Genomic DNA, 13,333 nt, shown 5'->3' with positions numbered 1-13,333 from the left:
TCAAACACTTATTAGCTCTGTGACTCTGCACAAGTCAATGTTTGCCTCAGTTCCTCATCTGTAAAATGAGTTGGAGAAGGAAATGACAGACCACTCCAGGATCTTTGCCAAGAAAACCCCAAATGGGGTCACGAAGTGTCATACACGACTGAAAAACAACATATAAGTCTAAATATCTCTATCGCTATATCTCTATTTATCTAGTAGAAAGGCAAGTCTAAAATGTCAGAAACCTTCTTTCTTAATCTTTTTCCAAGCCAGTACAATGTGCCAGAGCCACTCAACAAAAGAGCCTTTGGGGATAGAGTGTGAAAAATTATGTTTCCCAAGGTCACACAACTCAAATAGGAATAGTCGATCTTAGTCATCCATCCAGTTTGGGATGCAAATTAAACATTAATACCGTATTAGGACTCTGATTCAAGTGAATCTTTCCAGTCTGCTTTCAGCATCATTTCGGTCCAAAAAAAATGCTCATGTTTTGAATGGATAGAACTATCATGATCTGCTAATTTTGCTTTTAAACACATGGCATCAAGGAAATGAAAGGCTTGACTTGAAGTTTCTGATTTTTGTTTTAATTCTTTACTTCAAAAGATCTATGATTTCATTGATATGAGTACCTTCTGCTGATCATCCTCCCTGTAGTTTTACCTGGACTGATTCTCAGAGGAGAGATGCAAACCCCATTGCTGGATGGTGCCAGGTTAGTTAGCCAGCCTTTGAGAAGCTAGGGCCGGCTGATTGTCGCAATGAGGCAATGGTGAAAATTCAGAGTTAGGTCAGTTAGGAAATTCAGGATTCAATAACTTTATATTGAATGGCTGCTTGGTAAAAACACACAGATAAAAACATGTTTTGTTGTTGTTGTTTTTTTCTAATGAAGAAAGGCCTTTGATAAGGGCCCTTTGACTCTGTGGAAATTGAGTTTGTCATTTTAAACCCAGAACTGGAAGTTCAGAATAGTTAATGTTTAAGCAGCCACAGAATATTCTTCTAATATTTTACTGCTCTTCAGGCCTAGGAAACAAGTTAATTTAGCTTTCTCTGAATATGTGCATTGATACTAATTAAGCCCCAGTTTTTACTTAGGTGACAAAATTATTTCTATTTGATTTGGTAGGGAAGCAAGTTTTGAACATCAACAAAATAAGTGTATTTAATTGTATATAAGCTTGTACCCACAACCATATGAGCACAGTTCAATCAGTAGAGTTCATGCTAGGCCAAGTCTGACCTTACTGATACATGAACACAAGCCTAGGGCAACAGGTCATGAAGTTTTGGGGAATCAGGCTGAGTTGGGCAAAAAGCCAGGTCCCCAATATCTGTGTCTTGTGCCTTGCTCTAGTACTGACCTCCCTGAACTCTTGTAATGGATTTTCTGCTTCACTGTTCTTCCTTTCCCAGGGCCCTCATGCCATTTCTTGTATTTTCAGGGTCCCTGATTATTCAAGAACCCCACTGAGTCAGGGCAGTAGTCTAGATTGGAGACTTTCTTTAAGTTTTACCCTCAGTCAAATACTCTATATGCCCTATTTTTCAAGGTCATACTTTCTACTAAGTAGTAGGGTAGTCATTGTATGAAATTATTCCTAAGGTATTAACCAGATAATGCAGCTCTTCCAGCCAGCATTCTTAATTTGTAGCAGTATTACATAGTGGTAAGAGTCCTAGACTTGCAACTAAAAGAGCTAGGTTCTACTCCTGGCTCTGCTACTAATTAGTGACGTGACCTTGGAGAAGTCATTCCATTCCCTGGGCCTCCATTTGCTCTTCTCTAAAATGAGGGGGCTGAAGTGGACAATCTTTGTCAGTAGAAAAGGCCTATGTGTAGTGAATCTATTGTGGGAATATCAGATAACCAGAGCAGTCCATTTAGGGGAAAAAATATAATGTATCAAGTGTATTTTTTGAGACCCTTCAAATAATGTTTTACAACTGTTGGGTTGGCCTTGCACTTCTTCTCTTCTCCCTTGAGATTTTTCTCATCAGAACTCACCATTTACCTTTCACCTCAGGCCCTTACATCTCCCAGACATAGTTCTAAAGCTCAGAAAAAGTCCATTAATTCAGATTCTGCCTGAATTTCCCAAACCATTGTCAAGACTTAATTTTACTGAGTGATTAGTAGCTCAGGCCAGAAGCTGCAATTACTAATATAACTATTAATGTAGGATATCATTTACTTAGTAAGAGACATGGGAAGCTAAGTGGCTGACCACTGGGCCTGAAGTCAGGAAGACTCCTCTTCCTGAGTTCAAATCTGGCTGCAGACACTTATCATCTATATGACCCTGTGCAAGTCACTTAACTTTGTTTGCCTCAGTTTCCTCATCTGTAAGATGAACTGGAGTAGCAAATGAGAAATTTTATTATCTCTGCCAAGAAAACATTTTAGTATATCTGCCAAGAAAACCCCAAATGGGGTCACAGAGAATCATATATGACTGAAAAATGACTCAAAAGTAAGACATGACATGAAATTTGATGAGATCATATGTCTAAATGATTAAAATGCAACTGTCTGAGAACTGGAAAAATTCAGTGAATTGGTTGGCTATTCCATAACTTTTCCTCCTCCACCCCATGACAGGTTTGAACAATTTTCTTGTTGTATTGATCCTTTTTTCTACGTAAGGCACTGAATTGACACCTTAAAATTTTGTAAGCATGCCTTGAGAACACTGCTTAACTAGCATAAATCAATATGATTATTTGCAAAAATCTGGTTTGGGGAATTTCCCTTGACCTTCCAGTTCTTTCTCTCATGTCCTGCAGTTTTCTGCAACCAGGAATAGCTATTGATCAATTAATGTAGGCTTATATCTTTAGTTTACAAAACTATAAGCCTGGCTTCCTCAAGTGCAGAGCTAAAGATCCATTTCCTTGTTCCTGTCTGTGGTTGAGGTGGTTAAAAACAAAAGGAAGTTCGTTCCTAACCAAGCCTGCTTGACTCTGTGGTTGCTTTGAGTAAATGTCACTTGGATACATTATAATAAGTAGATGGAGATGTTTTTATGCAAAATTCGTGCAAATATCTATTCAAGAACTGCTTACGTTATATAACAGGTCTTAGAATCTGCCAGTTTACATTGAAAAATATTTACCATGTGTCTGGGAAAAAGTCCAAACTAAATGTCTCTACCATTCTTTCCAACTTTAATATTCTATGATTTTATGAGTCAAAGACATGATCTTTGATCTTTGGTAGGAGGTTATAAGACAAATGCATAGAAAATTTTAATGAAAACTAGATATGTGTCTGAGGGTTTGTAAAGCTTGGGAGAATGAGGGAAATCTTGAGCTGAGCCTGCAATGCCTCATACATAGTAAGAACTTAATAAACTTTTGAGGAATTGAATTGTTTGAAAGGAGAAGCATGAACAAAAGCCTTAGGAACATAGTCTTCTCATCAGATTTTGATTTCCCACCAACTGAAACCATAACAACACCTTGTTTCCTTCCAGGTTATAAAGAGGGCACTCTTTTTCTTTGGGACAGCAACAGCCCTAAGTGGTACCTGTTTATTTATAACATACCTATTACCAAGGTTCCAGCTGAAGATGCTGTGGGGCTGGATCACTTCCTTCAGAAACACCGAAAACTTCTTTTTGAAACTTCCATGGAATTAAAAGTGCAAATTATAGATTGTGATATTGGCCGTTATGAAAGAAAGTTATCTAATGGCAGATGGTTGGCTTCTTGGAAAAGAGATCAGGCATTCACAAACATAAATTGACCTCCATACCCAGCTCACTAATAGAAGGCATCCTTGAAATGGCGATGCCATTTTGAATTGTTCTTTGGGGCTATTTAAAAGTGTATTTTTTTAAAAAAAAAAAAAGCAAAACAGATTCTACTTTTTAAAATTGAAAGCACTGGAATGATTTTGTAGGTGATAGTGCTAGCAATGGAATTCTGGGCATTTAAAAATTTTGTTTGAATTTCAATAGATAGTATATGAAAGCATTATAGCAAGACCCTGATGCATTACTAACCTAGAAGGGACATAGAGTCTACTATATATTCTGTTAGACCCAATATTAAATAAAGCATTTCCCCTCTTAATACTATCTCTGGACTTATATCATGGAAATTAAAAAGGCAATAGTGCAGATGCCTGATTCCTCCTGAAATGTAGTAAGTCCTTTTCTCAGCTGCTTTTATGGGTACCTACCTCTTTGTTAAAATGAATTGGAATTTCTTATATATTACTCCATTAGTGAGGTTCACATCATGAACAAGATGAAAAATCAATACCATGTTGTGCCAGTACAATAATTTTTTAAAAGGTCATTTGTGTGGTCCCATATGAAGTCATTGGAGGGATAAATTCATATTTTGTCCAGTATGTCAACAGAGCTTTCTGATATCCTCACAGGTTTTCTCTAAGGCTAGAGCCCAGTCATGAAGAGAAGCAACTTGATTTAATGGAAAGAGCATTGGGCTGAGAATGAGTAGACAACTTCTAGTTCACATTCTTCCACTAACTTAACCATAAGAGCTTGGGCAAGTGATTTTAGCTCTTTCTAGTTTCCTCTTATACAAATGAGGGAGTTGGATTAAGCCCAATGCTCTTTCCATTAAATCAGAGAGCTCTAAGGATATATAGAATGAAAATGCGCTTTGTCCCAGTTTTAGAAAATGTGCTCCTGGGAATGTTTTATGCATAATTCATAATACTGTGTTCATATTCTTCTGTGGGAAAGAAAAATTATATACAGTAATTAGTCAATAGTATTTTTTTTAGCCACAGGAAGGCCATGATGTGGCTCAGTGAATAATTTTATTTAAACATTTTAAACACCTGAATTTCTGTACAAAAATAGAAAAAACGTTAAATATTTTAAAATGTAAGCCAAGATGCTTTATTAGACTATGAAACAATGTTTTATCTCATTTTAGACCTTCAATAGCAATTTAACCAACTTGATTTTTAGCTTTAAACTATGGTTGGGCTAATAAGAGTGACTTTCAAAAGCACTTTTTATGAAAACTTTTTCTTTGGTTCTCCTTTCTTCAATATACCAAGATACCCAAGTTCATGATATGTACAAAATGCCATCCCAGCAGGTCAAACAGTTATCCCAATAATAAAAATGAAATAATGACAGGTAGAGCAAATATTTTTTTTCAAAGTCCAGGGAAGAAGCTGGTGTAGTAGGAATACCAGTGATCTTCGACTCATAAAACTAGGGTTTAAGTTCTGGCTTTAATATTTATTATGTGACTTTGACAAAAATCACTTAACCTTTCTGAGCATGTATTAAATGAAAGCATGAAAGAAGATGATCTCTAAAGTTTCTTCTAGCTCTAACATTCTGTAATTCTGTATGACACTCTGGAAGCCATGTAAGTTCATGATTTCAAATCAATCTTTTTTAGTTGTACATTTACCTGGAAAGAATAGCCTCTTTTCCAAGTCGTGACCCTTGTTTAATACACTATTGGTGCTTGACTAATACTATCCCAATTCATGTGTATTCAGCTAGCACTATATGCTTGGCAGATATATATGGAAAATTAATCAAAGTGGTTAACAAACCTCCTATCATATTTTCACCACATATAGGTGATGACTCTCCCTGGGTTAATGTCATCTTCACCAGATACATTTTCTGGTGATGCAGAATTCTACATTTTAGATACCAGAAAAGTATTTGTTAGCATCATCTTAGAGCACAAGATTAATTTTTTTTTCAAAATGATGTCTTTTCTCCAGCACTCACATATTTTAGAATTGTGCTCAGCAGCACATCTGTCTTAATCTGCTATTTGGTTATCATTGGTACACATAGCTTTAAGGTCTTCTTAGAGCATTGTTTCCATTTACTGCAAATGGGGGATATAACTATTTTCATTTTATAGTTGGCTAGTCATAATATCACGTTAGTAAAGAAGACAGTTGGACATAATAGCATAAAAGACGGTACTCTTTAGCTACAATTGGTGATGGTTTTCTTACCCATTTTATGCATATATGTAAGACGCAGATATTCTGAAAGCCATATTCAAAACAGAGAGAGAAAACATCACAAGCACTAGAAGGTACAGCATTTAGAAACATTTGGAATGAAAATATTCATATATTTGGAAAGTGATGACTCCTCACTCTCTAACAAGTGGTATGGCCTTTCAATGTAACGTCACTGAGCCTCAGTTTTATCACCTGTAAAAGGAGATTGGACCAAATGGTCTTTAATATCTCTTCCAACTCAAAATAATCCTCTTATCTTCTTATGTTGTGAAGGCATATTTTAGTACATGGAGCACCCATTAACCAAAACCATTGCTCAGGTTATTTTCTGAGGCCAGTGAACATAACTGGGGTTCAACTGTGTCAACTTGTTTTTATCATATCACAGTGGAACAAAAGTCCTCTGGGGAATTCCACCACAGTCTTAAAAAATTAAAGATCAGAAGCTGTGTCTGCTGATCAGAATCCTGTCTTTTAATGTCCCCCTCCATCCCTAGAGAGGTCGAACTTGAATCACATTCACCTTTGTCCCATTGTTTTTGTCATTGTCATCAACCATCTGTGTCTCATCACTGGTGATGATGAAGATGATGGAGGAGGAGCTGAATGTCACTTTCTTCTTTGGTCGGTCTCTACCTTTCTGGGACATCACTATAGGTCTGATCTGCTTTTCAGTCCTGATGACAGGTCTGTCTTTCTTGGGCTGCTGGAATTTTAGCTGCCTAAAGCACAGGAGCTGTAAAAGGCATCTTCGAAACTGCACAGAAAAAAGAATAATGATAGCATAATGCCAAGTTAAAGGTCTTCCATCTCAAATGCCATTCTAGAAAATGATATGAAGATTATTCTGGGAATTGGGCATTTCTTGAGAGAAGGGGAAATAAATTCTCTAAGGATGAATATGTTTAGTTCCCCTGGGCCCTTTGTCTTCTATCTAAAATATCACAACACAAAATATTGTGTTGAAGCAAGAATTACATGTTCAGTCCCTATACAGAGCCCATTAACTTTACAGTGAGGCAAAAGGCCAGAGACTTACACCCAGCCAGTTACATAATAATTATAAAGGAGCTGGGTCAAAAGATGTGAATGATGTGTTCATCAGTAGTAACCACTCTAACAAAAACTCAATAGCCTCTCTGTTGATGGGTCCCTGGGATCATATTCATATTACAAGGAAAGTATATTTATGATGATGAGGATGACTTTGACCTATACTGACTATGTGACCCTGGGCAAAGTCATTTTAACCTATCAGTGATCCAGGCAAATCCCAAAGACTACAGATTGCTGAGGTTCTGACCTGCCTCAGTGGAGGAAGTTTCCCCCTGTGGAGATTCCCTACAACAGTGAAATCATAGATCTGCTCCTTATCTCTAGCTAGTCTTCAGAGGGCAGGTTTTCTCTTTACATCTCATGTTCTTTAAAGTGATTTTCCTCTGAAGAGAATGTAAACTTATTGAGGTTGCCTTTGAATCCCCAGTGCCTCAGCACAGTGTCTCATAGATATTAAGTGGAGAATAAATGTTTATCCGATTGAGTTGCATGAAATTATCCTACATGTTATAATCAGCAACTTGTTAGTTACTGAAATATGGTTATTAAAGATATGGTCAGAGGCAAATGTAACATTCCCTTTCTCTACTTGTTTCCTCACTTCAATTCCACTCCATTTTACAGATGAAAAAACTAAATTGGAGAGAGATTGAAGGTTTTTCTTGTGTTTTGGCATACATCTGAGTTAAAATGATAACAAAGGTCAGATTAATAACATTCTCTTTTGTTTTAATATATAATATTTAAATCTTAGCAGTCATACATGAATCAAATCAAGAAAAAACTTGTTTGAAATGAAGTTCTCATCTATGAAGGAAAATTATTGGGTTGCTTCAGACATGCTCAAAGAATATAAATAATCATGTAATTCCAAACCACATGATTCTGTCTTACAATTAGACCCATTTATACATATACATGTATGCAGTATGTATGTATGTGTGTATGTATTATAAGGGCATCTAGATATTATTTTAGTGATTCTGATGCTATGTTCTCTTACGTTTTGGGTGGGGAAACTTTTTATATCCCCCTCAAGAGTCATTGAGCCACTGGGGGAAAAATGTATTTGAGGCCACACAATCTCAGAATGAATAGTGGTCTCAGTGTCCAAATAGGAATCCCCTATATAGGGGATTCACATTCACATAAAAAGAAATTTTCTGTACTTGGAACTAAATAAAATATGTTTTATTACTTTTAAAATTCAAAACAGGGAATATAACCTCTATTTTTAAAAAGATTGAACAAATGCCCATGTTGGTCTTTCCTGCCTCTGAATTCTAGGAATGTCTACACTGAACTATTTAGCCCTTACTATATAGCATTCTACATTTTTTCATGTTTGTGTTATCTCCCCAACTAAATTATAAGCTACTTCAGGGCAGGAACCATGTCTTATATCTTTTTGGATTCCTCATTATACCTAGCACAGTTTGGCACAAAATACAAATTCAATAAAGTTACTGGTTTATTTTATACATATATATGTATGGTATATATTATATATATATATATGCTTATGCACACATATATGCCCACATATATATATTTTTTTCTTCTCCATATTATGTCCAGGTAAGGGAGAGATATAGATGAAAGAGGGAGAGACAGGTTAGTGGGGGAAAAGGAGAGAAGGTGAGGAAAAGTCAGGATGAGGAAGAGAGACAGAGAAGCAAGGGGAGAGAGAAAGATCAAAAGAGAAGAGCAAGATAGGGAAGCTTGGTGGGATATGAGATTAGTGTATCTAATCAATATCTCTTGTGTCATACCATGGTGCTACTAGGTCTGTGAATGTCAAAGTAAGTTATAATTTATTGTTTATTGCCCTCTGAAAGTCATTCAATAAATGAATTTTAGCACCTAGTGAAGGGGGTAAAGGCATAAGCGTTTATACAGCACCTGATCTAAGCATTTTACAAATATTGTCTCATCTTCACAAGAACCCCACACTTGGCAGGATGAGTGATAGCATCCCATTCAAGTTGGGACTTTGGCCATATGCTCACATTGGGACCCAGTTCTGTGGGCATCACAGGATCATAGACAAAAAGCTGAAAGGGACCCCAGAGACATTCTATGCCAAGCCCCTCATTAAAAATGAGAAAGCAGCTCAGACAGGTTAGGTTGCATGCTTCCCGTGTGTAAGAGCTGGAGGTAGGCACAACAAGGGATGCAGAGATATAACAAAAATAAACCATGGTTTCTGCCCTTACAGTAGAGAAAAAGACACAGCATATACAGATGAAAAGATAAAAAAGCTCACAAAGGCAGTAAATATCAAGAATATGAGTGCAGGTCCTCTGTCTCTAGAACTAGAACTTTTCCTACAAGTATTAACTATTCTGGATTTCCCCCAAGTCTCCTCTTCCTGGGGCCAAGCTTTCTGCCATCAGAGGGCTTTATATATGGAAAATAAGTTCATCTGGTACATAGGATAGTTTTGTTGTACTAATTTAAATGAATGATTTCAGATGTATACATGAGAGGTGTGAACTGGTTTGTGAAAATGTTACCAATAAAACATAAAAGCAATTCGTAGCTGTCATCTTTCATCATGTATTTTTCAACTTGCTGTCGAACAACCTAATACATCGGAGTCACAGTTATCATCCTGATCCACAAAGAACGTGATTTTGGTAAGTAAAATATCTCTGAGAGAAATGATTATTAATAGCCAATGAACTGGAGAGATAGAGGGTTTCCCCCCTTTTCTAAAGTCTCGATTTTAAAAATTCAGCTTATTGAAGGATATTGCTAATCATGAGATTTGGGTGGAGACAGATCCTTTTGTCCAGAGAGCACAAGAATAAGGGTAGTCTGAGTATAGAGATAGTTTCTATTTCTGAGGTGACATGATGTCACTTTCAGACCCTCTTATGAATATAGTTTACCCCCTAGTGTGTTAACCAATCAGACTTGATTGCCACTCCTCTTCCAAAAGAACATATAAACTCTAAGCCTACCACTGTGATTGTCTTTAGTCTGAGAGAGCTGGCCAAAGGACCATCCTTTAATTAATAACATTCTGGCCTTATTAATAAAATGATTAAATTACCCAGAAACTGTGTCTCTCAAAACCCTTTTAATCATCACACCTCTCATCTTATCATTTCCCCTGCTCACATGACATTTCCCCTTCAATGGCTCCCTATCTTCTATGAGATAAGATGTAAAATCTTTAGCCTGCATTCAGAAGCTTTTTCAATCTTATCCAGTTTACCACTCCAGCCTTATCTCCTACTGTTCTTTGCCTTTAGCCAAGCTGGTCTTATTGTTCCCAAAACACACATTACCTACTATTTCCTTTCTGGGATACATACTCTCTAATCATCTCTGCTCATCTTAATCTGATATTTCCTTTGAACTACACTCAAACTAGGACCACTTATTTTCTTTCCCTAAAAACTAGCTCACATTTTTTTTTCTCTTATGGTCTTATAAGAACTCTTTATCGTCCTTCAATGCATTTGATGGCCTTGCATTGTTAATTATCTTTTCATCTGTATATGTTGCATTGCCTTAACTAGACTATTAGGGCAGAAATTGTGGTTTATTGTTCTATCTCTGTATTTCTTGTTGTACCTAATTTGGCCTTTACTCATGGCAAGCATGCAATTTGGCTGACTAAATTAATAACTTTAAAATGGACCTATTGGGTCTGTATCTAAAGTCAGTAAAGTTTAAAGTTTCACAGGAAATTTATACATATTCAATTTATTTCAAGGTCTTTTTCTTCCTCCAGCTTAATCCCCGATTTAGAGAATTATCCCTAAAGCTGACCTGAATTGCTCCCAATCTATGACGAATAAAGCATTCTGTTTGTTGTAAAGCATACCTTTCTGCTCATGAAGATGTAGATAATTGGATTGTATGCAGTACTGGATTTGGCAAAGAGAGATGGTATGATAGCCACAGTTGGTGTGACCAGGCTGCCATAGCCATTTGCTACCAAGAGACAGATCGCTGCATAAGGCATCCAACAGAACAGGAATGTTGCTATCATTAAAAAACACATTTTGGCCACTTTCTTTTCATATCTCAGGATTTTGATCACTTGCACAGTTTGAAACTCTTCAACACAGCGAAGCTGCAGAAAGGCAAAAGAGGAAAAGTTGGAAACAAAATGAAAGATAATTTAAAGAAAATAATCACTTTCATTAGTATAGCATTTTACATCTTACAAAACCTCAGCACATCCATTATCTGATTTCCTCCTTGTAACAGACTGTTATGGGAATGGAAATCTGAAGATCTTCCCTGCCCCTTGGCCCTTTGATAGGCTTAAGTGATTCTGAGAACCTTCCCTGATTTAATGTGCTCACCTGGAACCTGTGAAGGGAGGCTTGTTTTTCAGGAATGCCCATATCTTGCTATTTTGTGATTGGGCAGTGGGTCAGGAGGGTTGTGATAGTCTCTGACCCAGGAGAAGGCTATATATACCTTGACGTGAGGTTTTGCTTTGGGGGTCACTTTGGGAAGAGTTGTGTGCTTTGACCAGATGAGACTCTGGGCAGCCATTGAGCCTCCCTTTCCCCTCCTTCCTCCTCCCCCCCCCTCCATTTTGAAAACCCTGGATGTTGGTGCTTTCCTCCCTGGTAACTGACAAGGTATGGATGTAATGGTCAGACAGCTGGAAGCCCTGTCTGCTGGTAAACTCCACTGGTAAACCAGACAGCTAGGTGGCACAGTAGATAGGGTGCCAGGTCTAGAGTGAGGAACACTCATCTTCCCCAGTTCACATCTGGCCTCAAACATTTACTTGCTGTGTGACCCTGAGCAAGTCACTTAACCCTGTTTGCTTCAGTTTCCTCATCTGTAAAATGATCTGGAGAAGGAAATGGCAAATCAGTCAAACATCTTTGCCAAAAAACAAAGAGTTGGATACAGCTTAAAAACAGCTGAACTGAACTGGTAAACCAGTAGAATTAAAAAAAAAAAAAGAGTACAAGAATCTCAGAACAATCTCTCCCAGAATATAATCCTCCAGCTCTCAAAACACATAACAAATTTCTGTTGATGACAGGAGTTTTGCATGGGTAAATCCTACATATGGGACATTGAGGCATTAATCTCAAAACAACTGAACTTTCCAATTCAGTGCTAATGACTGTAGGACAATTTGTGGTTGGTTTTATCCCAGAGTGACATCTAAAAGAATGGTCTGGAGAAAAGAAGCTGGAAATTCTTTTTATATTCTCCAACTGTTCCCTTGACTCTCAGAAAGTTTGTAGGTGATTAAATAATCAGTAACTTTACTGTTCCTTTAATTTCTCCACCTCAAAGATGCTGAGGATGAGACAGAAGCTCCCTAGAATGTTCTGAACTAAGTCCCCACTTCCCTGGACTTTAGTTTCTTGATCTGTAAAATCAGGGGTTTGGATTAGATGGCCTCTTCGGTCTCTTTCAGATCTATATATATAATTCCAAGATTCTCAGACAAGATGTGTTTCAGGGGCCCTTCCTATTATTGTTACTATAATTATTTTACTTTTGTAAAAACAAAAATTTACATTTACATAGCACTTGGAGGCTTGCAAAATATTTTACTTACTATAGCTTTGCAAGATAAGCATTGCAAATATCTTGATTTGACTGAAGATTCTAAGAATTAAGGGACTTGCCCAGGATTGCACAGTTACTAAGTATCTGATGTAGGATTTAAACCCAGATCTCTTGACTTTAAGTCTGGTATGCCATGACACCATGATGCCTGAACCATATAGAGTACCTTATTTCATTGATTGGGGTATGTGTTCTATCCTGTGTAAAAACACAATACCCAAAGTCATGAGCTGTTAGAACTGAAAAAATCCAGGAACTTGTGGCCAGCCTTCTGGTGATTTGCGTCTCTGATTCAACAATTCAATTCAAGAAACATTTATTAGTTATCAGTTGTGAATAAGGCACTGTGTAAAGCAATGGGTAAGCAATAACCTTTCCACCTTGGTAGAAGGTTGAAGCTTCTATTAGCATCTAAATACTCCATTAGTCTTGAGTTTCAGAAACAAAAGATGCCTTCAAATAACTTATTAAGTAACTTTGAGTTAGCATCTAAAGTTAGGTCTTATAACTACTGTACCTATTATACTGTCAAGTTATATGTTTAAAAAACCCATGATACAAATATAAGGCCTTTTAATAATCTTATGATCCCTTAACAGACATTTGGGAGTACCAATTAAGATTTGTTAAATAAAGAAAATATAAGATTTTAAATTATGCTTAGTACCACTAAAGTTTTGTCAGACTCTCTCTCTCTCTCTCTCTCTCTCTCTCTCTCTCTCTCTCTCTCTC

At 37.0% G+C, this 13,333-nt stretch overlaps 2 protein-coding genes across 2 annotated transcripts in view; one reads left to right on the top strand and one right to left on the bottom strand.

Moving 5' to 3' along the window:
• The window catches only part of KMO (kynurenine 3-monooxygenase), a 60,821-nt gene extending 55,957 nt beyond the window's left edge, over window positions 1-4,864 (top strand). Inside the window, exon 15 of the mRNA XM_069064477.1 lies at window positions 3,471-4,864. Coding sequence (XP_068920578.1) covers window positions 3,471-3,635 — 165 coding nt within the window. The 3' untranslated portion in view covers window positions 3,636-4,864. The remainder of the gene's footprint in view (window positions 1-3,470) is intronic.
• The window catches only part of OPN3 (opsin 3), a 59,021-nt gene continuing 50,528 nt past the window's right edge, over window positions 4,841-13,333 (bottom strand). Inside the window, exons 3-4 of the mRNA XM_069064478.1 lie at window positions 10,875-11,126; window positions 4,841-6,737 (exon numbers count right to left, since the gene is read on the bottom strand). Of these exons, the coding sequence (XP_068920579.1) occupies window positions 6,474-6,737; window positions 10,875-11,126 (516 nt within the window). The 3' untranslated portion in view covers window positions 4,841-6,473. The remainder of the gene's footprint in view (window positions 6,738-10,874; window positions 11,127-13,333) is intronic.

This window comes from Petaurus breviceps, unplaced genomic scaffold, assembly GCF_028583685.1.
Source record: "Petaurus breviceps papuanus isolate PSGF00001 unplaced genomic scaffold, PetGlider_PUasm1.0 90633, whole genome shotgun sequence".
Taxonomy (NCBI): Eukaryota; Metazoa; Chordata; class Mammalia; order Diprotodontia; family Petauridae; genus Petaurus; species Petaurus breviceps.
The sequence above is the reverse complement of the archived record's forward strand: the minus strand, read 5'-3'. Positions and strand labels throughout refer to the sequence as shown.